The 27,822-nt window shown below is 46.8% G+C and overlaps 1 protein-coding gene across 2 annotated transcripts; it reads right to left on the reverse strand.

The window, feature by feature from the left end:
• Positions 1–138: 138 nt before the first annotated feature.
• On the reverse strand, positions 139–27,822 carry DBNL (drebrin like). Of its 2 annotated transcripts, XM_072636741.1 has the most exons (13): positions 27,571–27,822; positions 17,410–17,465; positions 12,782–12,894; positions 11,727–11,801; positions 8,843–8,989; positions 7,612–7,689; positions 7,169–7,320; positions 6,183–6,225; positions 5,294–5,387; positions 2,365–2,460; positions 2,113–2,228; positions 1,644–1,746; positions 139–1,027 (listed from the first exon to the last, which is right to left on the reverse strand). In XM_072636741.1, exons 1-13 carry the CDS (start codon positions 27,651–27,653, stop codon positions 888–890), a joined length of 1,296 nt encoding a protein of 431 aa, XP_072492842.1. In that variant the 5' UTR covers positions 27,654–27,822; the 3' UTR covers positions 139–887. The 2 variants fall into 2 exon arrangements, with proteins under 2 accessions (XP_072492842.1, XP_072492841.1); XM_072636740.1 differs by lacking the exon at positions 17,410–17,465 and having other exon boundaries at positions 27,571–27,773.

Raw genomic sequence — 27,822 nt, forward strand, 5'->3', positions numbered from 1 at the left:
TAGAACTGGGGAGAAAGGCTGTGATGAACCCAGCTCTTGACTCTTAAGTGCTCCCAAGCCCAGGTTCCTATGGCCTGTCTATTAAATAAAATGAAATACTGGGAAAAAAGGTCCTTGTTACAAGACACAGAGACACAATCACATTGCAGGGTGTGTCATGTTTGTAGAAATTTCCACAAATTTGATTCATATACTCCACTGGTGTAAGCTGTTAGCCCTGGCCCACATACATGGAGCCCAGGGAACAGGAGAATGGAATGGAGAGAGTGGCAGATTAAAAAAAACAAAACCCAAATTGCCTCCAAACTATGGTAACCCAGGCTGGTTTTGGTCACATATGAAAATAAAAACATTTTCTAAATTCATTCTACACGAAAAGTCTCTAGTAACAAGCGCTGCAGCCATCACCCCTCAAAAGCAGGAGGAAAACGAAGAAGGCCAGACTCCCAGGGGCCCTGGAGGTGCTGGGGAAGCCTGACACTCACAGCTACTTCTCCCCTCCAAAGCCAGGAGCGCTCAGAGGCTGTGAAGGGGAAGAGAGCTTGGCTTAATCACCACCAACAGGGACACTGGCAAATCAGATGGGCTCAGGCCTCCCTCTGAGGATATAAAATCACCAGGTTATTGCTGTAATGGTGGAGACCAAACTACAGGCTAGCAGAAGGGACCCCAAAGCCTGGAAAGGTACTGAATGGGGTCCCCTCATAACTTCAGGAAAAAAAAAATATTGTGGGGGTGGGGTGTTTACAGATCCCCCCATCTCCCAGCCCAATGGATCTCGTCAGGCAGTGCCGCCCTAGCACCCAACCTCCAGGGCAGGTAACATGCTGCGTCAGTGGAGTGAAGGAATGTCCTGGAGAATCATGAACCCCAGAGATGGGCACCCCTCACTCGATAAGCTCCACATAGTTGGCAGGAAACATGCCAAAGTGGCCGTCTGGGCCATAGCCACGCCACCAGCCCTCATCGATCACTTCAATTCCTGTGATGAGGTTTTCTGGGTCAAAGGAGATCTCTGTGTCATCAGCTAGAAGAAGAGAGCAGAGCAAAAACAATGATTTAGGAACAGCCTCAGGGACACCTTGTGAGCCAGCCCCTCCAAAGACCCAGCTCCTGAGGGGGGTCTTTAGGTTCATGAACAGCAGGCTGAGAGGAAGAAGGGTCCCCAGTGGCTGAGTCCAGCCCCCTATATGCAGGGCTCATGCCTACTCCACATCCAGGCAGGCTGTACCCTGGGCCTCCTGGGGCTTGGAGAGGACCCCAGGTTCTGAATTCTGGGCCAGCAGTGTATGGGCTCTGGAAGTTAAAGCTGACCAAGCTGGGGACCAGGTGACTGAGGAACCCCCAAAGATGGAAGACCAAGAGGCTCTGGTCTATGTTCGTGGGGGGACGCCCATAAGGGTGAAATCAATCACCTTTAAAGAAGGGACTAAGCAAACCTAGGATTCTTGACAGAACCACTGTCCCATGACACCAGCCTCCAGATTCTGCCTTAGTGGAGTCAGGGACAACAGAACGCATGCCGGCTCCCACCCCAAGCTTTCCCCTGGGGCTGCAGGTGCCTCTCAATATGCCCTGGTCCCTGCTCACCCTCCCCCCACCCCGCCTCGGCAGACAGCACACATCACATGTGCAGGCCTTACCAGCCTGGTAGTCATACAGCGCCCTAGCACAAAGTCCTTTCTGGCCCAGCTCTGGTCCCGGCTTGTAGTGGTCAGTATACTCATAAGTAGCCTCTTCCTCTACCTGGTCCAAGGAAAGAGAAAGGAGAAGGATGGCTTCTTTTCCAACATTACCTGTCCACCCTCACTTCTCTCTCCTAGTGCTGCCCAAGAAAGACTTGTAAGGTGGAGGGGGAGCAGCATCCATGTACAGGGAAAGATTCAGATCAATGGGAACAAGTCTTCCAAGAGCTAGGGAGTTGCTGTCCCCTCCTCTCCATCCTCTGCAGCCCACCTAAAATGCTAGGTCCTGCATCCCTACTGCTGCCCTCTCCCTCCCTTTCTGTTTAGCAGAGTGAAGCTGCTGGGGCTGATGCTCTGTGTGGCCAAAGGGGTGAATGAACACCACTTTTTGACAGTGATTCCCAAGGGGAAAGGCTGAAGCAGAGACCTGCGGAGGCTCCTCATACAGATTATCTTCCTCTGGGGGCTTCTCATACAAGTTTTCTTCTTCCGCCTGCCCTGGAGAATGAGGGGCAGCACCAGGACCCTGCTGCACTTGGAAATCTGAGAACAAAGTGTCTCTATTAGCCACACTTCACCCAGGTGTTCCTCCTCCCACTCAATTCCAAGGCCTGGAGGCTGCTCAGAAGACTTAGACACTCTCTATCACCACCCTTCCACAAAGAGCAAAGACAGTTACTTGTGGCAGGCTCTGGGGAAGCTGGGGTGGCTTCTCTGCTAATAGAAACTTCTGGCTGGGTATGCTGCCTCTGCAAGAAGGGGCTCCGAATCTTGCCTAGGAAATCAGACAGTGAGACACATCAAGTCAAATGCAAGTGTGGAAAGGAAGATCAAATAGCCTGAAGCCCCATTATCTATTCGTGTCTTCTTTCTAGGAGGCAGTAAGATATAATGGATAAGGATCCAGACTTGGGAGAAAGACCTGGGATCAGATCCTATTTCCAAAACTTTCCTGCGTGACCCTTGGTAAATCACTTAACACCTCTGGGTCCCAGTTTCCTCATCTATAAAAGGTAGGGTCACAGTTCTAAACAGATGTCTACTTCTACTACTACGACCACTACTATTACTTTACATAAAGCAGTACAAATGCATAATCCTCAAAATAAATGCCTCTGCTAACGAATGCTCATCAGCCTAGAGATAAATAGGCCCTTCCTGATGGTGACTAGTCAGTTTTCCTTCAGTGTCCTCTTGCCCCCCCACCATGTTCCCACTCCACACTCTGTTGAGATGACCCAGCCTCCTTCTGCAATGGACACAATTAGCGGCTCTCCTCCAGGGAGCCTTTTCTGGACCATCCCTTACTCTCTCTCCTCCTTCACTAGGACCATACTAGACCCATTCTCACACTCACTACAGCTCATTTCTCCCACTACCTTAATTAAATTTTTCCCAGCTCCTCTCCACTGTCTCCAAGGCCATCTTCTTTCTCCTCCTAGTCTGTCCATCTATCTTATTCACCTTTTCTCTCTCCCCTCCCCACCTCTCCTTCCCCCAAAGTGCATAAGAGGTCATCACTGACTGACCCCCTAACCCCAGACTCCAGCAGCCTTGGCCCAGGCCTCGAGCCCTCAAGCTCTCTTGTATCGAAGACTGCTGCTCCCTTACTCCAACCTGAAGCCTTCTCCCAGGGTTTGTCTCAGAAGCCTCCTCATCCTCTTCCCAAACTGGTCATGTGGACTCACTTCTCCCACTTAGTCCTCCCACTTCTCTAGTCTCCCCCCCTTGGCGATCTTTTGCTTTCATGGCCTTGATCACCTTTTGGCCTCCAGGCCTGTTCTCTTTTCTGAGGGCCAGGTCACTTCTCCAGATGCACACCCCCATTCAACTGTCCAAAGCCCAGCTTAGCTTTCCTCCTAAGCCTAGTCTGTTCTGATGTCATTCATTGTGTTTGTGACAACACACTGACTGACTCCAACAGTGAAAGGCTTAAGGTGATCTCTGGAATGGAGAGCTGAGGGAGGCAGGGGAGCAGGCTGCCATTTTTTTGTCTGTTCTCTCTCAGTTCCCATGGCCACCACCGTCAAACAAGCCTCAGTAGTGTACCTGGGAAAAGGTAATCTTCTCCTTAAACATCTTGCCATGTCCACTCTCATACCACAATGTCCAAGATCTGATCTTGTCATTCCTCCACTAGGAAATCAATTCTTCCAAGTGAAGTTCACTCTCCTGCCTGGCATTCAAGGCCCTCCACAACCCACACCATTCTCCTTTCCCCTGGGTGTGCACTGTCCCCATCTAGGGGTCCTGCCCATCCTCCACCTGTTGAATTTTAAAGTTCAACTCAGATGAAACCTTTCTCCAAGAATGTTCCCCTGAACCCCCAGTTAGCAATGGACTTCTCACTCAGGCCTCCTTCTCTGGTCGTTTCTAAGACCTTTTTCTAGCTGCAAAATATACCAACCACAGTTGTCTTATCTGCATCATGTGCCCCCCACCAAACTACAAATTTCAGGGGCAGAGACCACCTCTTACCTAAACTTTCTATCTCCCTCCACCAAGGTCTGCACACAGCAGACCCTCAATAAATGTCTGCTGAATGAATCACTCTATGAATGTGGACAAACATAGGAAATTAAGGCCAGGCTCAGAAAAAAGCCCAACTCCTTTGCATCCCAGGGCCAAACTCTCATTCTTAGATGAGATCTCACTCCCTCTCCTGGTTGTTTCCTAAGAGTCCCATCAAGGCCAGGAAATGTGATTTGGGAGTAGGGGAAGGGGGTGGAGAGATGGTTACAGGCCCAAGATACTTCCGTGCATATTGCTGGAGAATTATCCCATGGAAAAGAGAAACTTGAGATCTGCTCTGTCCTGATTAAACAACATGGACCACTGATTCTGAGGCCCTGTGGGGCCCAAAGGCTTAGTGACCAGTTCCTGAGTGCCCCGCCACCAACCTCCCCTTTTTGGAAAGGAATGAAGGGCTTACGGGTTTGCACAAGGGGTAGATAGGAAAATGGGCACACCAGGACCTACACAAGGGTCTCTGAAGCTAGTCTTGGCATGGAAGAGCAAATCAGAGTTGAAGGGATCTTAGAGTGTCATCTGGTCTAGTTCCCTAATGAAGATTATTAATTCCTTCTACAACTCCCACTAGGCCTCTGCTTGAACACCTTTAGTAATAGGGAACTTAATACCTCAGGAGGCAACAGAAAAACCCCACCATTCATCAAGTCTAAAGACTGTCTGCTTAGGATATGGTTGCACAGAAGCCAGGAAGGGCATTCAGAGTATACCCAAGGCAGTGCCAAATGCCCTTCAGTAGCCTCGAGGCTCTCCATTGACAGTCTTGTTCTCTAAAACAGAGGTAGCAAACATACAGTTCGTGGGCCCACTGCAGGTATAACACTCGTGAGTACAGGTCAAACTAGATTAAAATGCAATTGGGAAATACTGAACAAAATAAAAAGACTACAGAACACAGAAAATGCCAATGCATGAACCTGTCTCTACCCGAGTTTGACTCTCTCTAGTCTAGAGGACGACAAGCCACACCATATGCTTCCCCCTGGCTTATCACTGACCCGCCACCACGCCATGAGCTAGGGGCCTGGGGGCCTTCCCTGACAACATCCACACCAAAGAACTCTATGGCCCCTTCTCACCTGGCTGAGGGCCCAGAATGGAGGCCGTGGACATTGCTCTCTCCTTTTGCTTAAAAATATCACGTGGGTTTGTTGGTCGATGAGATGCTGCCTCCTGGGGAGGAGGGAATGTATATGAAAACACAAACTGCCAGGCACATCTGCACAGCACTGACTGATTCACCAAATGCCCTTGAAGAGTGGGCAGTCCAAGTACTATTACCCTCATTTAACAGAGAGAAAACTGGCAAAGAGAAAAGGTGATTTCCTCATGACTCGTCAGACAAAGCCAGTAAATCATGACATTCGGCCCCAGTCTTAACATCCTCTGCCAGATGCCAAGCGGTGGCTCCAGCAATCACAAGCGCAAAGCGCTGCCGAGGCTTCTTAGCCACTAAAACCTTGGGCTAAATGCTGACCTCCCTTTTAGGCCTGGACTCTAGAATGGGAAAGTTGAGGGGTCCCTGGGGCCTTTGTGCACATGACTCAGTTCCCTTTGGTCTCTCAGGCCATGACGTGTCTGGGTCATGCTCCCGTGGTGCCTCTCCACAGCTCAATTTTCCCACCACCTCATCTGCCTCCAAGCCGAGCTCTCCTATTCGAGGCTCTCCTGCTGTCCTCTCCATCCTCTGGAAGGTGCCTGGGGTCCCAACTCCAACTCCTCCCCCACCATTCAGGGCAGGAACTTTTGTCACCAGGGACTGGATTAAGGATCCCAACTCTTCAAGGCATACAAATATCATCCCCATTTGATAGATGGGAACAATGAGCAGAAGCAAGCTTGAGGGCCTGCCTGGGACCCCAATGGACATTGGTCTGTCCTCATGTCTCACTCAGGGCCTTCTAGCCACTCATTTCAAGCTAATGGTGGCAGGAAGGGTTCAAATGTCAAAGGCAAGCTCATCCTTACCTGCTGCTCCTTTGAAATCTTTTCTTGCTCCTGCTCATACTTCCTATCAGGTGAATTGGGTAAGAGGAAGAAGTAATGTTAGTCATGTCTAATACTTACAGCTAACCCTGACCCTCCCTCCCTGCTAAGATGTCGTTGCTTGAGAAACCCCTCTTGGCTAGTACTTGAAGGGAAACCTAAGACTAAGGAGCAGGTGATGAACCTGGCAGAACCAGGCTTCAGGCAGAGGGCCAGCTATTCTCTCTGAAAGCAGAAGAGAGTAGCAAGGCTCATGGCCCCAAGAAAGAAACAGAGAGAGAGAGAGAGAGAGAGAGAGAGAGAGAGAGAGAGAGAGAGAGAGAGAGAGAGAGAGAGAGAGAGAGAGAGAGAAAGGGGGAGGGAGGGAGAGGGAGATAGGGGGAGAGAGGGGGAGGGAGAGAGGGGGAGGGAGAGAGGGGGAGAGAGGGGGAGGGAGAGAGGGGGAGAGAAAGAGAAAGGGAGAGGGAGGGAGGGAGAGACAGAGAGAGAGAGAGAGAGGGAGAGGGAGAGAGGGGGAGAGAAAGAGAAAGGGAGAGGGAGGGAGAGGGGGAGAGGGAGGGAGAGAGGAAGAGGGAGGGAGAGGGAGGGAGAGAGGAAGAGGGAGGGAGAGGGAGGGAGAGAGAGCGCACGAGCGCGTTCAGTGGGGAACAGTGAACAAATGATGGGGTGTGAATGTCACCAAATACTACAATTGGGACAGGACACATAAGGAAAGAGGTGGCTTCAGAGAATCTGAGGAGAAGAAGCAGAAGAACAAAGAACTCTGAAAGCCTCCAGGACTCTTACAGGAGCCAGAAGAGCCAGGAGGGAACATGCTGCTGCCTCCTAGCAGAGACGGACACACAAATGTTGGATACCCCCAACGTGAAGATTTGTTCTGACTACGCTCATTTGTTACAGGGGTTGTTTTTTACTTTTTCCAGTGAGGGAAGAAACGTTTAAAAAGTAAAAAAAAGAGGCTTTTGGACCTCTGGGCCTCAATCTCGTGGGCATGTTCCTGGTAGCGTCGCTCTCGGTCGGCTGCCTCCTGCAGCTCCCGCTCCCTGCGCTCCTGCTCCAGTCGCTGCCGCTCCTCCTCAGCTCGTCGCTTCTCCTCCAATCGCCTATTCTCCTCATCTTTCTGTGGGGACAATGATGCTGATCCTTAGGTGTCCTTACCAGCTCCAGAACAGGGAGAGGGGAGTGGCTCAGGCCTGTGGGCACCTGCCACTCACCTGTCCCACCATCCTCTCTGCACACCAGTCACCAGAAAGGGCAGACAGTACTTAGCTGCCTCTATCCCCAACACACACACACTGCTCCTCAGATTAAGCCTACTGATCCCTCCATCTTCCCTGAAGCAAATTTCCTGCTCACTATCATTCAGAACAAAAAGACTGCTGCAGACCCAACCATTACCCCAAGTGCTCACCTCTGCTTTGGCCCAGAAACTGTCTTTACCAACCCTTTTGATCTCAGACACAGCATTGGTTTTTTGGTAGACAGAACCCTGTGGAGCAACAGACAATTTTCATAGATGACCTGGACCTTGAAAGAAAACTAGGCCTTCAAGGCCTCTTGGACATGGGATCCAACAACAGACAAAATCATAGCACGTCCTCACTTTCAGAAATTTCTCCTTAAATCAAGAGGTTCAGGTCTTATGACAAGTACTATCAGATACAGATAACTTGCATCAAGCTCCTCCTAGGAACAGGACCCTGGAGAAGGGGATGCCAGGGCCCTCTACAACATAAAAAAGTAAAAGGCAACTAATAGCCTCTATATAGCCTGCCCACCATGATTCTAGTCCAGTCCCATTGGGTTGGAGGTCAGAAATGACTCAAAATCCCCATAGGGGCTGGCTCAGTTCTGCTAAAGGATCATAAGTGTGTACCCTTGGAAGGCTATTCCACAGCTATCTGTATGAGACAGGCACATTACATGCTGTCCATAAATAAAAGCCATAACTGTACTGAGAAGGAGAGAGGGGGCTCTACACTGGCCAGAGTATTGAACCAGAGGGACACCTGGGGCCTTTCCACACACCAGAGCCAGCTGGATCTGGGGGTTCCACTTGCTCTCAGGAGACAGGGGTTCTTCAGGGCATATCTCCACCCAAAGCAACCACTACAGAAAGTTCAGCTGCCCAACAATGGATGACGGATTACTGCCAGCAAGCATTAGACTCAAATGCTATAGCAAAGAGCAAGAGTCCTTGCATTGGGGTGTGGAGGCCACACCAATTCCTGGAATAAAAATTGCTAGAACAAGTGGCCTGGTTTAGGACGTAGAGCAGGGACCCCTCTTATCCTAACCCTTCCTGACTTCCATTTTAGAATCTGACACACTGACAAGGTCAGTATTTCCTCCTTTTGGAGGGGCTGCACCATATCATGGTTACGTAGGCCATGGCCCCAACATCCCCTGAAGCAGACAGATCTCATCAGGCTGTTAAGATTTCAGTATCAAATCAGCCACCAAGATGGCTGAATGTACATCTGTCCTAAGTGGGCTTGGATGCACAGTCCCACTACTTCTGAATAGATATCAAAAGGCAGGAGCTGGGACCTCTAATCATCTGGATCCCTCCTCCTCCAAGTTTCTCTTCATGCAGTAAATCCTCTCGCAAAGATAACAATGGCCCTGGAGCAAGAACTTACCACTGGTGCCTGGGGGCCTGAGTCTTGAAAGCGACTACTCTCCTTGTGGAAATTATAGTTTGCCCCTGAAGCTTTGGCAACCTTCTGCATGATGGATTCCGGCTCAACATCTTCCTCAGCCCGAGCATTGATGGTCACATGAGCCCCCTGCAGGTAGATGCACAATTTGGAGAAACGAATGCCCAGCCACCAAGTGGATAGTAGGCATTAATTCACCCCATCTCACAATATACAGAGCCAACAGTGAATGCTGCTCCAATCATATCCCAGAAGAGAACCCAATTTTACACAACAAAGCACACAGGACAAGACTATGTGAGTGACTGAGGAGGAAGGGGAGGTCCACAAGGTATCTATCCCAGTCACTTAGGCTGACTCTGCCTTCTTTTTGACCTCGTACCCCACAGTCCCAACAGCTGCTAAGTCTTTTCATTTTTAATTCTAAAATCTCTTGCATGTAACTACTTTCCCTTTTCACTGTCTTATCTTATCCCTAGCCCTCATGGCCTCTCCCATAGACAACTGGCCTCCTTCCTGGTCTCTCAATTGTTCTCATAAACTTGGAGAACCTCATGAGGTGAGAGCCAATACTTCCCAACTTCTATAGTGTCCCAAGATCACAACAGTGAGAACAGCACTGAGGAAGACTGCTCTTTTCACCTCACAGAAGACACTATCAAGGGACAGAGAGTGATGGTGAAGCCTCGCTGGTGCCATGGTCAAGGGCATCTGTCTTCTTGAACTCTATGCAGAAAATTTTTCTAACCAACTATGCCAACTTTGCCAAGGATTTCCCTACAAGCCTGGCAAGTGCCCTTTCTGAAGATGATACATGCCCTTCCTCCCCTCTCAGGACCTGTGACTTCCCTGGTCCAGAGAATACTTAATGAGAAAGCTCCTTTTATCTTAGCAGTCAGTCACCCTTCATCTGATGGTCTGACAAGCTGCCTAGGGCTCCAAGAGCAGCGACTAGTCCAGGGTCACTCAACCAGTGTAGGCCAGAGTCAGAACTTGATCCTAGGTCTTCTTGGCTTTAAGGCAAAGGTCTATCCACTAAGACTCTCCATATCCCCATTCTGTTTGTCCCCCATGCCCCGTACACTCCTCCTCATCTCCAACTCCTCTTTTTGGCTTCCTTCAGGTCTCAGCTAACATCCTACCCTTCTACATCAAGTCTTTCCCAGTTCCTCTTAAGTCCATTGCCTTCTCTTATTCCTATTTATATTCATATGTAGCTTGTTTGTGTGTTTATTTGCTTATCATCTTCCCCATTAGACTGGGAGCTCCCAGAGGGCAGGAACTCTCTCTCTTTGTATCCCCAACTCCTGGCACAGAACCTGGCATAGAGTAGGTATGTAATGTTTACTGACTACATCACACCGCCTCTCTTTATTCATTCAACACTCTTTGGGCAACTGGGTGCAAAGTAGTTACAGAGAAAAGGACAATTCTGGCCCAAAAGAGCTAATAACTCTAGCAGAAAGAAAAGAACAAGCATGCCCAATAAAGGGAGGTACAAAGAATGGCCAGAGGGAGAAGGGGGTGGGGGCAACCACGGAAGCCTTCAGGGAAGTGCCGGCTTCTGAGAGGAACCATAAAAGATGAGTAGGATCTGAGGAGGGGTTGTCAGGCAAAAAGAGACCCTGAGAGCAAAGATGTACAAGCACACCAACACTGGGTGAACTGGGAGAACAGCAAACCGCCTAAGCTGGTCAGAAGCAGCACAGCCTTCAGCAGTGGTACTCAGGGCACAGTAATGTTTGTCATGAGGAACCAGGGCACACTGAATGCTGAAGCTGGTAATACAATCGGAATGCTGGGAGACTCCCAACCATAAAAGCAGTTGTTTTGTTGAATTCTTTGAGAATTCAAGGTCTCATGTGTTTAGTGCATATTTATAATACACAAGTTAAAATAAAAATATTTTGCAAATGCTACGCTTACCATATACCATAGTATGCCAGCTAAGATTACAGAATGGGCCTGTGGTGTCATTGATACATGAAATTCCTGAGTGAGGACACACACTCTTTCTACTAACCATCTCTGCATCTTAGTCTTAGGAAGCAACCCAGAATATTCAAGTGATTTGCCCAGGGTCCTACAGCAAGCCTGTTAGAGGGCAGACTGGACCCAAGTCTGCTTGGCCCCAAGGCCAGCTCTCCATATACCACACCATACTTCCTCTGGGTTAAGTACAATTTACAGCAAACAAAATGACTTATCTATTTTATCTTATCTGCAATAAAGCATCCAAAGCCTCCCAGTACAGCCAGTGTATGGCAGAAGGCCCTCTGACAGTCACAGAATGTCATGCAGGAGGGCAATGGGAGAGAGTCAGAAAGACAAGTGGAATTCAGCACTGTAGGCAAAGGAAGTTCTCAGAGCTAAGCCTTAGGAGGGGGCTCTGGCAGCCGAGCCAGAATGGACTAGAAGGGGCTTCCCCGTAAAAAGGGCAGAGGTAGTTGAGACCTGGCTGGAGATGATGGCTCTGTGACCCAGTGACCCTCGACCCAGCCGTCCTTCTTCCAATCCCAGGTTACAATCCCAGCCTTTCCCAGCTGTCCTCAATGGCAGGGCCTGCGTTCTGTGCAGATCTTATTAGCACAGAACCGTCTCTCCTCTAGGACGGGAGATCCTTGAGAGCAGGGACAGAGCTCAGCACAGTGCCTGGCTCGTAGCAGGTGCTTAATAAAATGTTGAATTGACTTAAAATAAGGGAAAGACATAAGAAACATTTCAGTTAGGGCTTAAAAAAACTCAGTATTGATAGGTGTTGTAAAGGGCAAGGGAAAAGGAGAAGTCTGAAGAATCTAGGGGCCTGGGAAACAGTGGCAGGAGTCATGTGGTCAAGTCTAGTTGGCAGAAAGAGTACCCCTCCTACCTTTAGGAAGCTGGCCATCGTGCTGACATGGTTGGCGCAGGCCCCCTTCCGTACGTCATTCACGCCTTCACCTGTCTGTAACACAAGAAATGATGGCTTCATCTTTGGGCCTGACCCTTCACTAGAGAATAGGCTCACTCCCAGAGTGATCCTACCCCAAAGCAGAAGAAAATGACAAATCTCAAGTGACCTCCACTCTCTCAGCTCTTCTCTATAAAGTATTAAAGGAAACCTTCTCATCAATCTATGGCAGGCAACCTAGGGCACGTGAAAAAGGCAGAAGTCCTTGCTCTGCCACTTCCTACCTGGTGACGATGAGCAAGTTCCCCTTTTTCTCATCCGTAAAGGGAAGGGGTTGGACTCAATGGACACTTCTCTGTTTTAAAGAATTCAAAAGCTCTGAAGGACTCCAGGAGGCATCTGGCCCAATTCTATCCAACACATGAAGGTCCTCTCCAACATGGCTGATAGTCTCTGGCTCTACACCTCCAGTAACTGGAAATTCACTAGTTCATGAGGTAGTTCATTATATGATCAGACAGGTGCAATTATTAGGAACTTTCCCCTAATAAAATAATGACCCAAAGTCTTTGCTAAAGACTGCCACCCTAGATCATCTAATCCAACTCCCTGCCTGAGAGCAAATAAAGCAGCAGACACTGCAACATGAAGCTTTTAACATGAATACTGGGGACATCAGAGTCCTCTCATATTACCCCTAAACTAGCCTACTGCTGGTTTTAACAAACTTCACTGATGAGTTACCCCTTCTATTCTTTCTCTCTGGTAACATTCACAGGGGTCGAGGAATCAAATATCCCCTTTGCCTCACATACAAATGATAAAACTTGTACAAAGAATTAAGAGTGATTTGCCACAAGTTAGATGTAAATTAGTGACATGCAGGTTGAAACAGAAAATTCTCACAACTAGGGATTATACAAAAGCCACAGTATCTCTTTTAGAATCTGGTTTTGTTTTTTTTAATGTGCCAATGTTGGAAGCCAAGCAGGAGTTAATTCTGAAGGAAAACTGAAAATAAAAGCTCTACATACCCAGTTGACAAGAACAAATTTGGGTAGGCCAGAGTTCGGGTCCTGCACCCGGCAGAAGGCATACATCACCTTCCCACTATTCAGCTCCTCCACCATCTCCTCCAAGCCGCCTTCTGCAGTACAAAGTAGCAAGGAAGGAAGTCAGGAAAGCACAAGGGAAGATCTTAGGGAAACTGAACAAAGCTTATGACAACAAACAACCACAATAACAACAGGCTTTGAGTGTTTTAAAAATATTTTTTATTTTTTGTTATTCTGAATGTGACAAATATCAATATGAACATTTTCATAAGCCAAGAACAGAAAAAGAAGGCTCTCTGTGAAACTGTGACTATTACATATACCTTGTTTTATCCAGATAATACGAAAAATTCAACCCAGTGGTTTCAAAGATGTCCTGATTATGCTTCTTCCAGGTTTTTCAAAATATGCTCTAACGACCTTTGTTCCCCTCCTTTTGGGGCACTGCTATCTCTAGATTCCCCTAACCCCATCTTCCAATTAAACAAATGCAAATTTGGCTATGGACAAAAAACCTGTTTCATTCTGCACTTCCGGTCCACCACTTCCAGCTGGTCAATGTACTGACCAGTCTTAAGATGGTTTTTCTTTACAATGTTATTATAAATAACTTCATAAGTTATTGTATAAAACTGACTTCCTGACTATGCCCAAAGGACTATAAAACTGTGCATACCCTTTGACCCAGCAATCCCACTACAAGGTCTGTATCCCAAAGAGATCATAAAATAAGGGAAAAGGACCTAAACATACAAAAATATTTGTAGCAGCTCTTTTTGTGATGGCACAGAATTGAGGGGGTTACCCATCAACTGGGGAATGGCTGCACAAGTTGTGGTAAAAGATTGTAATGGAATAATATTAGGTTATAAGAAATGACAGGTAGGATGGTTTCAGAAAAACCTGAAAAGATGCAGGGTGAAGTGAGCAGAACCAGAAGAACATTGTACATAGTAATAGGAATACTGTTAACAATGGATGATCAACTATCAAAGACTTTAACTACTCTGATTAAGACAAATATTCACAACAATTTCAAAGGACTCATGATGAAATGTGCTATCTCCATCCAAAGAGACAACTGATGACCTCTAAGTGCAGACTGAAACATAATTGTTTCCACTTTATTTTTGTCCTTTTTTTTTTGCAACATAGCTTAAGGTGGAAGTGCGTTTAGCATGGCTTTCTTTGTACGATGGGTAGCATATTTCTTGCCTTCCCAATGGGTCTGGCGGGAGAGAAATTTGGAGCTGAAAATAAAATTTTTTCTTTTAAAAATTGTCATCCTGATGTGATTACTTCACTCTGTATTAGTTCATACAAGTCTTGCCTCTTTTCTCTAAAACTGTGCCTTTTCCCATTTCTTATGGTACAATGCTATTCCACCACACTTATACACAGAAACGTATCCAGCCATTCGCCAACTGATGGCACTCCCTTTGTTTCTTCTATTTTTGTACATGAGTCCTTCCCTGTTTTCTTTGACTTTTCTTTTATTTACAGTCAGTAATGGTTACTTTATTCTTACAGTTTTCATCAGCCACCAGGCAGAATGGAGATAAGCCAAAATGCCTTAGTTTCATGGCAGTCTGGACCAAAATGAAAAGTAATGGGGTTGTGAAGTATGACCTGCACCCCAAGCTACTAAAGTTCACTCCTGTCCTTACTTTTACTCAGAACCCTCACCGACCACTTCGTCCACCTCAGGGAGTCAATATCCCACCTTGGCTATCTCTTGAAGGTCTTTGAGTACTTTGAGGGGGCAATTATAAGAAGATCCAATTGTCTAAAAGGTTGTTTTCAAATTTCCTAATTCTCCCTATGGGGCTCTAGCTCTGAGAGGGTCTATGAGTCTCCTTCTCTAACAGAAGGCATTTTAGTAGAAAGCATTGTGTAAGAAGTTAAATGCTCTCCGAGAATGCCAAGTTCTTATAGTACCTATTCATACAGAAATAGTCACTTTTTGTTTTCCCACTTTTATCACTAAAGGTATGTAAATGCAAAGTGGTTTGTTAGGTTAGTCCTTATCTACAGTTACAACTTCTATGGAGTTTCCAGAGTATGCAGCAGCTAGCTATGCCAACCAGAACATATGCAGATTAACAAGGGGACAGACTTTGGGGTAGGAGAAGAAAATGGGCTAAAGGAGATCTCCACAATTCAGGAAGAGCTATGAATCGAAACCAAACAGCAGCGCTCTTTAAAATACACTGAAAAAGAACTATGTGCTTCAAAAAGCAATGAGAAATCTCATCATGAAAAAGAGGGGCAGATTGTCTTTCCATGCTTCCCTGACAAGTCTTAAACAATGTTTTGAAACACCCCCTGGGGGGTGGAGGATGGGGAACAGAAGAGGCTTCGTGGATCTTTGTCCAAGAAAGAGACTTGAGAGCTGTGCAGCCCAGCCCGGGCCCCAAGAAAAGGTGGAGGATGTGGGACGCTGCTCACATCCAAACTTTTTCAATGGAATGGTTAGTTTGGCTAAACGGTTTTTCCTCTTTTCATTCTTTGCAATAAGGGATGACTCAAGCAAGGGTAAAAGATATATTGAGAAATATAGTTGATACAAAAAGATGATAAAAAGATCTAAAGAGAGAACTACATCACCAGTTAGAGCAAGGGCTTTAACTTCTCTCTTGCAGCACTGCTACAACAATATGCAGAATAAACATTCTGACTTCTGTTCTGGCCTACACATCCCTTACCCTCCGTTTTCCAAAAGGACTAAAGAAATTAAGTGTTAGCACTTGGTGTGGAACTGAAAGAGTTAGATCCGAGCAGAAACAACACCAGGATGTAGTCAGAATGCCTTCACTCCAACATGTCAATGCCCAGTTCTGCCACTTACTAGCTTATGTGATCTTGGGAAAAACACTCTCTGGCCTCAGTTTTCTCACCTGCAAAAAGGGATTTAAACTAGACAACTCCCAAGGTCCTTCCCAGTTCTAACTCTTGTGATCCAGGAGAGTTTAGGTGCGTACTCTTAAACTCTGCTTCTCTGTCCCTAAGGCAGGGTTGGTGATGTCAATCCCATCCCTAGGAGAACCAATGAAGCAGAGAAAAATGAGACCCAAAAATCTGTTATCAGTGAGTTTTTAATCTCTGTTGAAATAGACTGGGTGTGGGGGGGGAGGGAGACAGGACAGACTCCACTGCAGAAAAAAAACGAATGCTGCCATTTTCCGTTTGAGTCCCATCATTCTGTGCCATTACTGAAAAGCAGTCCTTGCTGGCCTACGCTGCCCTTGATATGCCCAAGGTTATCACCAGTGCCTCTGGGTATATATGTGTGTGCATGGCACCTGAAAAAGATTCAGCAAGATAGCATATAACTAAGTAATTAGTTGAGCAGTATGGACACTAAATGCAACCCAGAGGAGTTAGGAGGAACATTTCTGACTCTCCACCCCGTTGGACAATACAGGCAATCTGGGGGATTTTATTTAGTTGTTTTTCCAAAACTGTAAAAGATGTATTATTTCCCTGGGGTGGGTACTCTTCTTTCCCCAGAAAGCATGCTCTGACTGAGGCCTTACCAGGCCTCTGTTTTATCAGAGTCCATGCCCTGCAAGCGATTACAGCACCCAGATGCCTTAGTACTAAGGGAATGCAGCAAGGTCAGGATAGTAAGAATCAGAGGGTGATGACATCTTCACATGTGTCAGTGCTGAGGTAAGCAGCACGTGGCCCAGGCTAACACATAGGGGATACACAAGGAATTGTGAAATGAATGGAGGGATGTCCCCAGCTTCTCAAAGCTGTCCTCTGCCAACTTTTCTGGGCAATAAAGCAAGCAGCATTTATTAAGTGTCTACTGTATGCTAGACACTGGCCCACAGCCATGTCTCCCCTGTGCCTGTTCTAAGTAGTCACTGGTGGAAGGCCCAGAATGCCTCAACAAATACTTCCATGCCACCCTCAATACTGCTTCAGCAGTGATAAGCACCACACCCTCTACAAACCCAGATACTCCAAGTAAACACCCAGAAGATTGAATGAGGCTGTGTACTCATTCCCTTGGAATGCTGAAGATTCTGATTTCCCTCTTTTGTGTGTCCGAAGACCTACCATTCTATGTGCCACTGTCTTCCCTTAAACAGCATAAGTGAGAAAGAGCAGAGCCATGGAAGCGAATCATCCCAATTTCCTGTTACTACTAGTAATAAAAACCCTTATACAACTTCAAACATGTGGTAGGGATAGGGGGTAAGGAGAGAAGCTGTGAGGTTGAAATTCCTGCATTTGATGGGGCAAGGAAAGAAATTCAAGTTGAAAGCAAGAGGTGGTGGCAGGATGACTTTGAGGATCCCCTACCTGTCCCTATGTTGGGGACATGTGACTGTTCTCAAGGAGGCCGATGCCAGCAAACAGCCCATACAGGCAAAGAGAAAAAGTTCAGCAAACAGACAGAAGAACAAACAAGGAACAGAGGGGGCAAAGGAGAGCAAAAGAAGAAAAAAGTGCCCAGTCTAACCTGATTTGGCAAATAATCTGTCATTTGTTTCATCACTGAGAAAGAACTCCCAGAATGGAGCTTCCATAAAGGCAGACCAGCCCACAACAAAAAGTCACTCCGCACCCACTTCTCCCACCAGGAGCAGGCTCACCTCCAGTGCCGGCCACACGGATGTCATTGCTGTTGCCTTCATAAGTAAACAAGGCCCTGGAAGAAAGCACAAGCAGACTGCGGTCAGGTGTCACAGTACACCTTGCAGTGCTACAAAAGTCTACAATAATCTGAGGCCTCCCAAATGATATTAGGTCAATTTGTATAAACATTTTATATTTTACAAGATTCTGTCCTTTGAGGTCAGGGGTGCAAAATATCATTATCCCCATTTCTGAGATATGGAAACTAAAGCCTGAAAGAGATGGCCAACAAGCAGAAGAGGGCTGAACCTGAGGTCCAGACGGTCCATTTCTAACCCAGTGCTCTTTCCATTATACCCACCTGCCTCTCCAACACCAAGATACTATGATTCTTCAAAAAAAAAAAAACTTAATAAGATCCTAATTTTCAATAAAGATCACTAAGATTCTGCAGACAACTTCCTCTGCTACTCAAAGGAATTCACAATCAAGGACGTAGAAAAGTCAGGAGACTGACATTTTGTTTATTAAAAGCAAGATGCTAATGAAGCTAAAAGACAAAGGGAAAGATCCCCTTATACACCTAACCCCAAAGCAACTTAAGCAAAGCTGGAAAGGTCAGGGAGGAGAATGATACAAAATTAGGCTAAGGGCCATCACACCTAACTGCCTTTGTGTGTACACCTGACCTGTTCTGTGTATTTGTGGCTAACACAGTTGTCTAGGCTGGGATGAGGCGAGTCCTGATTGCTATTTTGTTATTTTAGCCTTATTATTCCCCCGAGTCACTGCATCCCAGGTGTTGAACAGATCGTATTAAGCTTATTTTCATTAGCCTGACAAGTTACTGTCTCCAGCCACTGTTTTAATTTCCTCACATAAAAATACGGCCTTATTTTTTTGTTTTCCTTTTTTAACAACATCTGTATTTACTTCCAGGGAATGCTAGGCAAGTAACTAATAACCACAATGCCCATGAAAACTTACAGGTTTATAAATAAACTCAGAGCTACTTGGGAAAAGTCACAATTATCAGTTGTTAGATACTCACTTCACAGAGAGCAAGTTAACAAATTAGGGCAATTCCCCAGCTTTCCAGCATAAAGAAGCAAGTTGAGTGAAAAATCCCACATCAAACATGGCAATCACATTAGCCATCTTTAAACAAGCCCAGGCAGGCAGCTAATCCATTTTACATTCAATCAGGAGTTCTTAATCTTGACTGGTGTCACAAACCCCTTCGGTGGTCCAATAAAATGCACCAACCTCTTCTCAGAACAATCTTTTTAGTACACAAAATAAAGTACACAAGATTACAAAGGATCAAATACACTGAACCAAGTATCAAAATATTTTTAAAAACTAATTCACAAACTTCCCTGAAATCTACAGATGGACCTCCTGGCCTCAGATAAGAACCTCATATACATCATGTAATATCCATCATACAATAAATGAGAGGTAAAATTCCATTTAGAACTCATAGTTTAAGTTTACCACCCAGGAATAAAACTCACTTGGAATTCCAAGTATGGTAGAACAGTCTCTGGGTTCGTGTATGTCTATATATCTAATGCTGTATAAAGAAACAAGAGACAAGATCCTATTGTTTCCAAAGGGCTCTGTCTAGCCCAATACACTGGCTTCACTCCCAGTCATGCTGAGATGACCAAGCAGAGATAGTGGTGAAATGAAAAGGATGAAGGAGGGAAAGCGGACCCAGACAGGATGCAGTGGATCAAGTTAACAAGGAACAGCCAAGGAGATAGTGCTTTTGCAAGGAATGAAACACAATGAGAAATCCTTTCAGAAACATAGGTGGTAATAATAAAGAGGAATGACCCAAATCACTAGGGAAGAGGCAGTCGTTATTTCAAATTATCCCACCCAACTTAGCACAGACTTTATCACTGACTCAGGGCTTCAGTAGCAGTCAAATATTTCCAGTTTTTCTGGAAGGCTAAAAACACTGCTGCTTTCTGTGAAAACAAAGGTCTAACTAACCATGGAGTACTGTTCCAGCAAGGCTGGGCCCTCAAAGCTAACAGGGAAACGTGGCAGCTCAGTACAATCTATTTGTTCTCTTTCTGATAGAAAGCAAAGTAACTCTGCCCCTGCAGCAAGCTCTTCAAAGTTACTTCTCACTAATCCCCTAAGACCCCCTGTTTCTGCTAAACTGCTTTGTTTGTTCACAATAAGAGCATTTCTAAGTATAATACACATAACTGTCCAGATGAAGCTTACCGTCTGCTTGGGGAGAGAGGACATACAAAACTTAAACAATACAAATAAATACAGATCACAGTTTTGCCAAAGGAATGATCCAGACAATCAACTGGCACTCCACAGAGACTGGAGGGATCTGTGAAAGTTCACAGAACAGACATCTGGGATGGGTCCTGAAGCAGAAACAGGATCTACAAGGAGAGGGGAGACCTGTGTGTTGGGATGAGGACGGAACACAAGTACAAAGGGAAGAAAGTCAAAGTCAGGAAAGACAAAATAGTCAAGGCCATGTTCAGGGGCAGCAGATGATCCAGGAGAGGTGTAAGAGGAGGAGGCAGGAGGAACCACCCAGCTCCTCCCTAGAAGGCTGAAGAGAAAGCCTGAAGCCAGACTATGGGGTACTAAAAAGGCCAACTTTCAGATGATATGGAAGGTTCTGAGGCAGGAGAATGACCCAATCAAAGCAGCATTTTGACAAGATGTATCTGGTAGCAGGCTGCAGTACTAAAACAGAGAGGGATCTGACACAAGAAAATCCATCAGGAGGCTATTGCAGTAATCTGGGCATGGAGCACTGTGGTGGGAATAATGGCCTCTACAGTTAGGGTTTGGAAAGCATTTCACATCCATTTGCTTCCCTGCTGAGCCTCTTACCAACCCCCGGAGAGAGACACTATGGGCAGGGTTCCTATTTTGCAGATGAGGAAATAAGACTCAGAGGTTTGGTAATCTTCCCGTGTTCACACAATTAGTGTCAGAGGCACAATTCAAACCCAGGTTTCACATGATTCCAAGTCCAGGGCATTCACCATTACATTACCCATCATTCCCTACTAGAGTGGGAGCAGTGAAATATCACAAATATCAAGAAGTCTTTATGAGAAGTCAAAAATGCCTCCAAGATTTCAACGTGGGTAACAGGGTCATAAGAGCAGCAGAAATAGGGAAATCAAAAACAGGAACTAAGGGCTAGGTGGAGAAGTTCGATTTCAGGCAAACTTTGTTGGCAAACCACCTTGAGGTGCAAACAGGCTGCTCAGATGAAAGTGTCTGACAGGTCATTGGAAATAAAGTATCAGGAGTGAGGGATTTTGTCCCAGCCAGTACATGGTGGAGGCAGAAATCACCTGAAAAAGGTGGGGAGGGGCAGAGAATGGCCAAAGCAGGCCCTTGGGCTGCCGAGGCAAGGACACAGCCTGCTCCACAGAGATGCTTGCACTGCTGGTACATCTTGCACTGGTACATCTGATGCTGCAGAGACCAGAGAGGAAGAGAACCAGGAGGCTGAGGAGGGAGATGACAGAGGGAGGTTTCCACTTCCTGCTGAGCCCCCTGATCTCCAGGCTCAGGGAAGAAGACTGAGAGGCACCTTCCTTCTCCTGCTGCAGGGCTTCTAGCCTTTTGCTAGCAAAAGGCCACCCCACTGCCTACTGCCAGCTTGATCTCCTAGACTTCCCTCTGATCTCAGGCCTCCCATTTCCCCATGTCTGCCCGGTGAGGAAGGAGAGCAACAGCAATTGGGGGTGGGCCTTCCAGCCCATGCTGGGCAGCCCCAATGCTCATCTCCAGCATCAGGAGTAGTGAAGCAGGGATGGCCATCTGCCTTTCACCTCAGGTGCCCCAGATCTCCAGCCTCCACACAACCTTCCCACACAGGCTCATACGACTGCTTTTGCCATAACCCACAAATGCACCACCTCTGTGTTCAAGAATCTTCAAATCCCCTCACTGGATCATAATGTGTTGGCTTTTCACCTCTCCCTCTGCCTTCCTTTACAACACTGTACTCTTCATTCCTTGACCCTTAATTTCCTCCTATGTCATCTTCTCTGCACTAACCACTCTTTCCTCTTTGTATCCTGGCTCTCTTGAACCAATTCAACTCCTTACTGACCTCCTCTCTTGAATCCCCAGCCCCCTTATCATTATGCCAATTAGACCCAGCCAAGCCAGAGCCTTGGATCACTCCTACTATCCACTGTGTTCCTACAAATGTGCTACCGATCAAAGGTAGAGAAAATCACTGCAATTTTTCCTCAACTGGGATGTGTAACTGATTTGTACTCACTGCTGCTTGGCAATCCCACTAAACCTCCCTATCAACTCACTGTCCCACTCTTCACAACGACTTTTCCAAACCTCTTCAAACCCTCCATGGCTCCTGCTCCCCTCCCCACAACTCTCTGAGCTGGGAACCTGAGCTCATATTCTCCAAAAATATTGAGGCCATTTGCTGTGCACTTCCTCATCTCCCCTCTTCCCCAGTTCTTGTCACTCAGAAGCCTTCTGCCACTCTCCTCTTCTTCATCCCTGTTTCACATGATGAGGTGGCCTTCCTCCTTACCAGGCTAAGCCCTTGTACTTATTCAAGTGACCCCATTCCATCTCCTCCAACAGATGGCCCACTTCATCATCCTCACTCTTTCACCTATTTTCAATCTCTCCCTCTCTACTACTTCATTCCCTACTGCCCACAAACCTGCCCACGTCTCCCTCATCCTCAAAAACCCCTCCTTCCATCATCCTGGATGTTACCTGCCTTCTGAACTAAACTCAAACAGACTATCATCTACAACAGATGCCTTCACTTTCCTCTCACTGTCTTCTTAACCCTTTACAATCCAGCTTCCTTTGCTCAATCCACATTCTCCTTGACCTCTCTGTGGCCTCTGCCACTGCTGATCACTCCTCCTTGATACTCTCTTTCCTCTAGGTTTTCAGGACACCACTCTCTCCTGGAGCTCCTCCTATCTGACCTCTCCTTTGCTGGATCCCCCTTCAGATCACATCCTCTAACCATAGGTGACCCTCAGGATTGCCCTGGGCCTTCTCTTCTCCTTCTATACTACTTCACTTGGTGATCTCATCAGTTCCCACAGATTTAATCAACATCTCTATAAAAAAACAAACAAAAAACAAAACCATCTCTATGCTGATGATTCTCAAATCTACCTATCCTGCCCCAAACTCTCTGCTGACTTCCAGTCTTGCATTTCCACCTGCCTTCAGACATCTTGAACTGGACGTCCAGCAGACACCTTAAACTCAGTATCTTCAAAACAGAACTCACTCTCTTTCCTCCTAAACCTCCCCCCACCCCACTTTCCCTATTACTGTAAAGGGCAATACCATGCTCCCAGTCCCCAGTCAGCCAACCCAAGAGCCATCCTGGATTCCTCATCATCTCTCATCCCCCATATATTCAAGACCTCTCCATTTCACCTTGGAGTATCTCTAGAATACAAGCCTTCCTCTTCTCTGACACTGCCACCCCCTGGTACATGCCCTCATCACCTCACACCTGGACTCCTACAATAATAGCCCCTGGTGAGTCTGACTGCCTCAAGTCTCCCCCCACTACAGTATAGCCTCCATTCAACCACTAAAGTGGTTTTCCTAAAGCACAGGTCTGACTACATCACTTTTCTAGTCAATGAACTTCAGTGGTTTCCTATTGCCTGCACGATCAAATACTTTGATAACCTAGACCCTTTCTTAACCTAGACCCCCCTACCTTTCTAGTCTTCTTGTACCTTACCTTACCCCAGCCCAAGGCAATGACACTGGCCTCCTGGCTCTTCCACAAACAAGACTCTGCATCACTCACTCCAGGTATTTTCCTGAGTGTCCCCCAAAGCCTTCCCAGCTTTACCTATTTTTTGCTTGTTGTCTCCGCCACTACATTGGGAGCTCCTTGAGAGCAGGGACTGTCTTCTGCTTCTTTTTGCATTCCCAATGTTTAGCACGTCCCTGGCACATAGTGGGCACTTGATAAATGCTGGATATTAGAATAAGTTCCATAACACAACAGCTTTCATGACTGAATGTGCAAGCAGCAGATGCAATGCCCCTCCTACCTCAATGTGGGGGGGGGGGGGGGGAAGCTGTGCAAGGGTATGGAGACAAGAGAGGGAATATTATGCACAAGATTCAGCTAGCATGAGGAGAAGTAATGTATAATCAATCTGGAAAGATAGGCTGTGGCACAAACATCAACTGCTTTAAATGCCATTTTATATTTTATCCTAGAGGCCACAGAGAGTCACTGAAGCTTACTGAGGAAGGAAGGAGAGGGGAAAGGAGGGAGGGAGAGGAAAGGGAGGGGGAGAGGGGAAAAAAGAAGAGGGAGAGGGAAAGACTGAAGGTTAGGAGACAACTATATAACAATCCAAGTAAAAAAGGTGCAGAGTAGAGAGAAAGAAAGAGACTTATGAAGGTCGACATTCTAAGCCTTGGTAAGTAACTAGATATGGGGGTGGGGAGGAGGAATGAAGAGTCAAGGATGACTAGGATGTTTCAAAGCTGAGTGACTGGAAAGATGGTGGTTTCCTCAATAGAAATAGGAAAGCTAGGAAAAGGGGTGAGTTTTGAGGGAAAGAAAACGAACTCTTTTTTATACACATTGAGTTTCAGGTGCTAAGAGACATATAGGTAGGTGGCCTGTATGTCCAAGAGATGTAGTACTGGAGCTCAGCAAAAAGATGAGGGTGAGACGTGCAAATTCAGAAGTCATCTGCACAGAGAGGACAGGAGAGCTGATGATGTCACTTCTATATCATTAGCAGGGAAGTGAGAACACAAGACGAAGGAAGATCACTAAAGGGCATTGCAAACTTTCCTTAACTGGGGCTGGTGTTGTTCAGTTGTGTCTGACTCTTCATGAACCCATTTTGGGTTGTTGGTTTGCCTTTCTTTCTCCAGTCTTCTCTAAAGACAGATTTGCACTCACAAAAAGGTGACTTCCTGACTTCAAGCTTGCACTCTATCCAGTGCACTACCTAGCTGTCAAACACTTACTAGCTAACCAGGCTTGCCTCAGTTTCCTCATACGTAAAATGAGCTAGAGAAGGAAATGGCAAACCACTCTAGTATCCTTGCCAAGAAAACCCTGAATGGGGTCACAGAGGGTTGGACATGACTGAAATTCAACAACAGAACCTTTGCAGACCTACAAGCATTTAAACTGTGTGTTTCCAAGTAAAATTTTGCAGTTTCCCACCACCCAACTCCCATCCCCTTCTCCAATCCATGGTCACAGGTGGGTCCTTGCCAGATACCTAGGGCAAGGTAGAAACAGAGGGGTATGGGGTGAAGGGGACTGGAGAACTCAGGCCATTTTCTGTTTTTTATTGTCTTTTTTTAACTATCACAATTGGTAGCTATATTAGTTTTCTGGGGCTTACACCTTCTTAGGCTCCAATCTTAAATAGCCTAGAATCAGGATGGAGAAAAATTCTTTTCCCTGCAGTGACTCAGGGTTCAAAAAGTACCCTTTCAGCTAAGTAACCTGGCATTATATATCCTGCCATGCACTCAAGAAATTCAGAATTAATTAAAAAACATCAACCACAAGATTCAGATGAGCGGGAGATAATGGCTAAAGATATTGGTGTCATAGCTACAGAACTACATTCTGAGGCCCTAACTCTCTGGGCAGAACAAGACTAAGCTTTAAACAACTCAGCCTGAACATTTACCAATGCTACAATTTGTGAAATTATTTCCCAAATAAAGAGACTGTTTATGTTCCTTCCTTTGAAAGTTCTACTTCCACTTTAGTCCCATCAAGTCAAGTTAATAAGCATTTACTTATCAAGCATCTACTATGGGCTAGGCACTGCACCAAATGCTGGGGTTACAAAAAAAAGCAAAAAACAAAACCAAAATTTCCCCCAAAACTCAGTCCAAATAGGTGGTGCCATAGTGTTAAACTTGGAGCTAGGAAGACCTAAGTTCAAATCCTGTCACAGATACTTACCAGTTGTGTGAGTATGCAAGTTCACTTAAGCTGTTTCCTCATCTATAAAAGGGGGTTAATAATAGTAGCACCTATATCACAGGCTTGTTGTGAGGATCAAATGAGAAAATATTTGTCCATCTTTGCAAACCTTAAAATATATGCAAACAGATTCTTACAGACAAGCTATAGCTCTCATTTTTCGTTCAGCTGCACTACCTTGGGACTCTTCCCCCAAGCCCAGATAACCTCATCATCCTCTAAGATGTTGTCAGCCTTGGTTCTTCATCTCAGCACAACCACCTTTAGCTCTGAGTGGAGGGCGGGGCCACCAACTCCAAACCTCCATTTAAGGAGAGAGCTCAGTTCAAACATCTCATTTCTCACCTGGCTGCAGTACTTTGGGACTTCTCCTCTTCCTCTTCCCCTCACTTTCTTCATCTTCCTTTTGTGTAACCTCACCCCATTATATTGTCAGTTCCATGAGGTAGGGACTTTTTTTTAACTATCCCCAGTACTTAGCACAGTGCCTGGCACACAATAGGAGGTATTTAATAAACAGTAGGTATTTAATAAAAGTTTATTGACCATTAATATATCCAAGATAACCTGAAGCCAGAATCACGGGATGTTAGAACTGAAAAGCCATCATACAGTCCAATCTCATTTGAAAGAAAAGAAACTGAGGGCCTGTAAGGCTAAATGACATGATCAGAAAACTAGTCACGTAGCAGGTGGGATCTGAAACCAGGTCTTCTGAATGATCCTAGAATTCTTTCCATTGACCATGTTCCTTCTCATATTGATAAGTCAGTTACCAAGACTCAGTTATTACTAACCACCACCACCCACACACACACACACGGCAGTCAACCTTACTATTCTCTGTTGAATTTACAGCTTCTTAGCAACAACAGGAAATAATCAAAATGCGCCAACTGAAACAAATAATCTAGGCAAAAAGGTGAGGGAGCAGAAAGTAACCAATGGCCATCTATAGCTACAAATACACACAGAAGAGCAAGAGGCCACCACCATGCATCTAAGAAGCTATGCACAAGTATGACCTAAGTGCAATAAAATGTCAGCCTTCCAGTGTGAACTGACTTTTCAGACTTCAAAATCCCACAAGCCACTGTCCTGTAAGCAAGCATATAGGATACATGGTCACACTGTAGTTTTGAGGAAATGAAAGAACATAACTCTCATCCAAGTACTCGAAAACATTATTTTGCTGATCTGGGTCTAGGATAGGAAAAACCCTATGTTCCTTTTTCTTGGTAAAACAGAGACTGTGAAAGGGTCAGCCCCTGTCTGTTCACCTTCCCAGAAAAGACAGAACGTGATTTCCCGGTTCACTTCAGTAGAAGAGATAAAGAATTTTTACAAAGAACGCAGGGATTCCTTTCCAGTCTCTCCTGACAAGGCATGGACCTCATCACTGTTTCAGAAGAAGCAGAGATGTGACCGTCTTTTTGGTCCGGCAGGGGCCATTAGGCTTCTAAGCAGAGCTCATGGAGGAACCAGGGAGAAAAGCAAAGGTCAGAAGTTCAATAGGAAGGTCACTGGGAGGCGATGAGACAGAACGTTACAGGCAGAAATGGAAGACCTTTTGGTTGGCTCCCAAATGCTAAGTTCTCAGTGTTCTCAAGCTCTTCTGCAGGTGACTGCGGGCGTCTGAGATAGCTCGGCTGAAAGGGAAGGGTGGGCAGTCCAACCGGCATTCTCGTAGCTTCACAGAAGCTCGGGCCCCCTCCCCACTGAGGCACACGCCGTCAGCAGCCCAGGCCGAGGAGAAGGCACCAAGGCCCGGACCGCTGAGTGAGCGCGTCCTGGCTCCAGGCCTCGCTGGGCAGCCCCCCACCCCAGGCTCTCGGAGGACGGGAAAGACGGAAGTGCCCGGTGGCCCAGGAGCGGGAGCTGCCCTGCCCCACCCGAGGCCCGCCGCTGACACACCCACTGCGCCAGGGAGCGTGCGGGTGAGAAGGCACCCAGGGGCAGCAGCGCCCCTTCTCCCGCACCGCGGACCCCGCCTCCTGCGCTCGCTGCCCAGCCCCCGGTCCCTGTCCGAGGGCCCACCCTGCAGCCCCGCTCCTCCCCCGCCCCAGGCCCTCCGGGGCCCCTGCACCCCCCCATCTCCCACTCCCAGACCTGTTACGCCCCCTCGCCTCCCACTCTCCTCCTTCCCCACCGCCCCCGGCCGCCCCTTCCTCACCAGTCCGTGGGTGACTTCTCCGTGACCACTTGCCGGTAGGCCTCTTGCAGCGCCGGCCCGTTCCGACTCAGGTTCACGGCCATGTTGCCTCCTCCTCCCCGTCCGGCCCCTTGCACACTAACCCCTGCTCGGCTCCGGAATGCTGGCTGCTCCTCGTCGCCGCCGCAGCCGCCACCGCCGCCGCCAGTTCCGGGACAGGCCCCGCCCCCTGGCAACCGGAAGCGACTTCGGCGGCTGCGCGCGGGGAGGGGA

This window comes from Notamacropus eugenii, chromosome 1 (assembly GCF_028372415.1).
Source record: "Notamacropus eugenii isolate mMacEug1 chromosome 1, mMacEug1.pri_v2, whole genome shotgun sequence".
NCBI classification, from domain to species: domain Eukaryota; kingdom Metazoa; phylum Chordata; class Mammalia; order Diprotodontia; family Macropodidae; genus Notamacropus; species Notamacropus eugenii.

What these genes read in the sequence shown, in the direction of transcription:
- DBNL (XM_072636741.1), bottom strand. Translation starts at nt 27,653, where the DNA reads ATGGCCGTGAACCTGAGTCGGAACGGGCCGGCGCTGCAAGAGGCCTAC. An exon ending in CGATGGCCAGCTTCCTAAAG is followed by an intron (nt 8,990 to 11,726) that starts GTAGGAGGGGTA and finishes ATCTACCTGCAG; the next exon opens with GGGGCTCATGTGACCATCAA. An exon ending in CATTCTGGGCCCTCAGCCAG is followed by an intron (nt 2,461 to 5,293) that starts GTGAGAAGGGGC and finishes CTGATTTCCTAG; the next exon opens with GCAAGATTCGGAGCCCCTTC.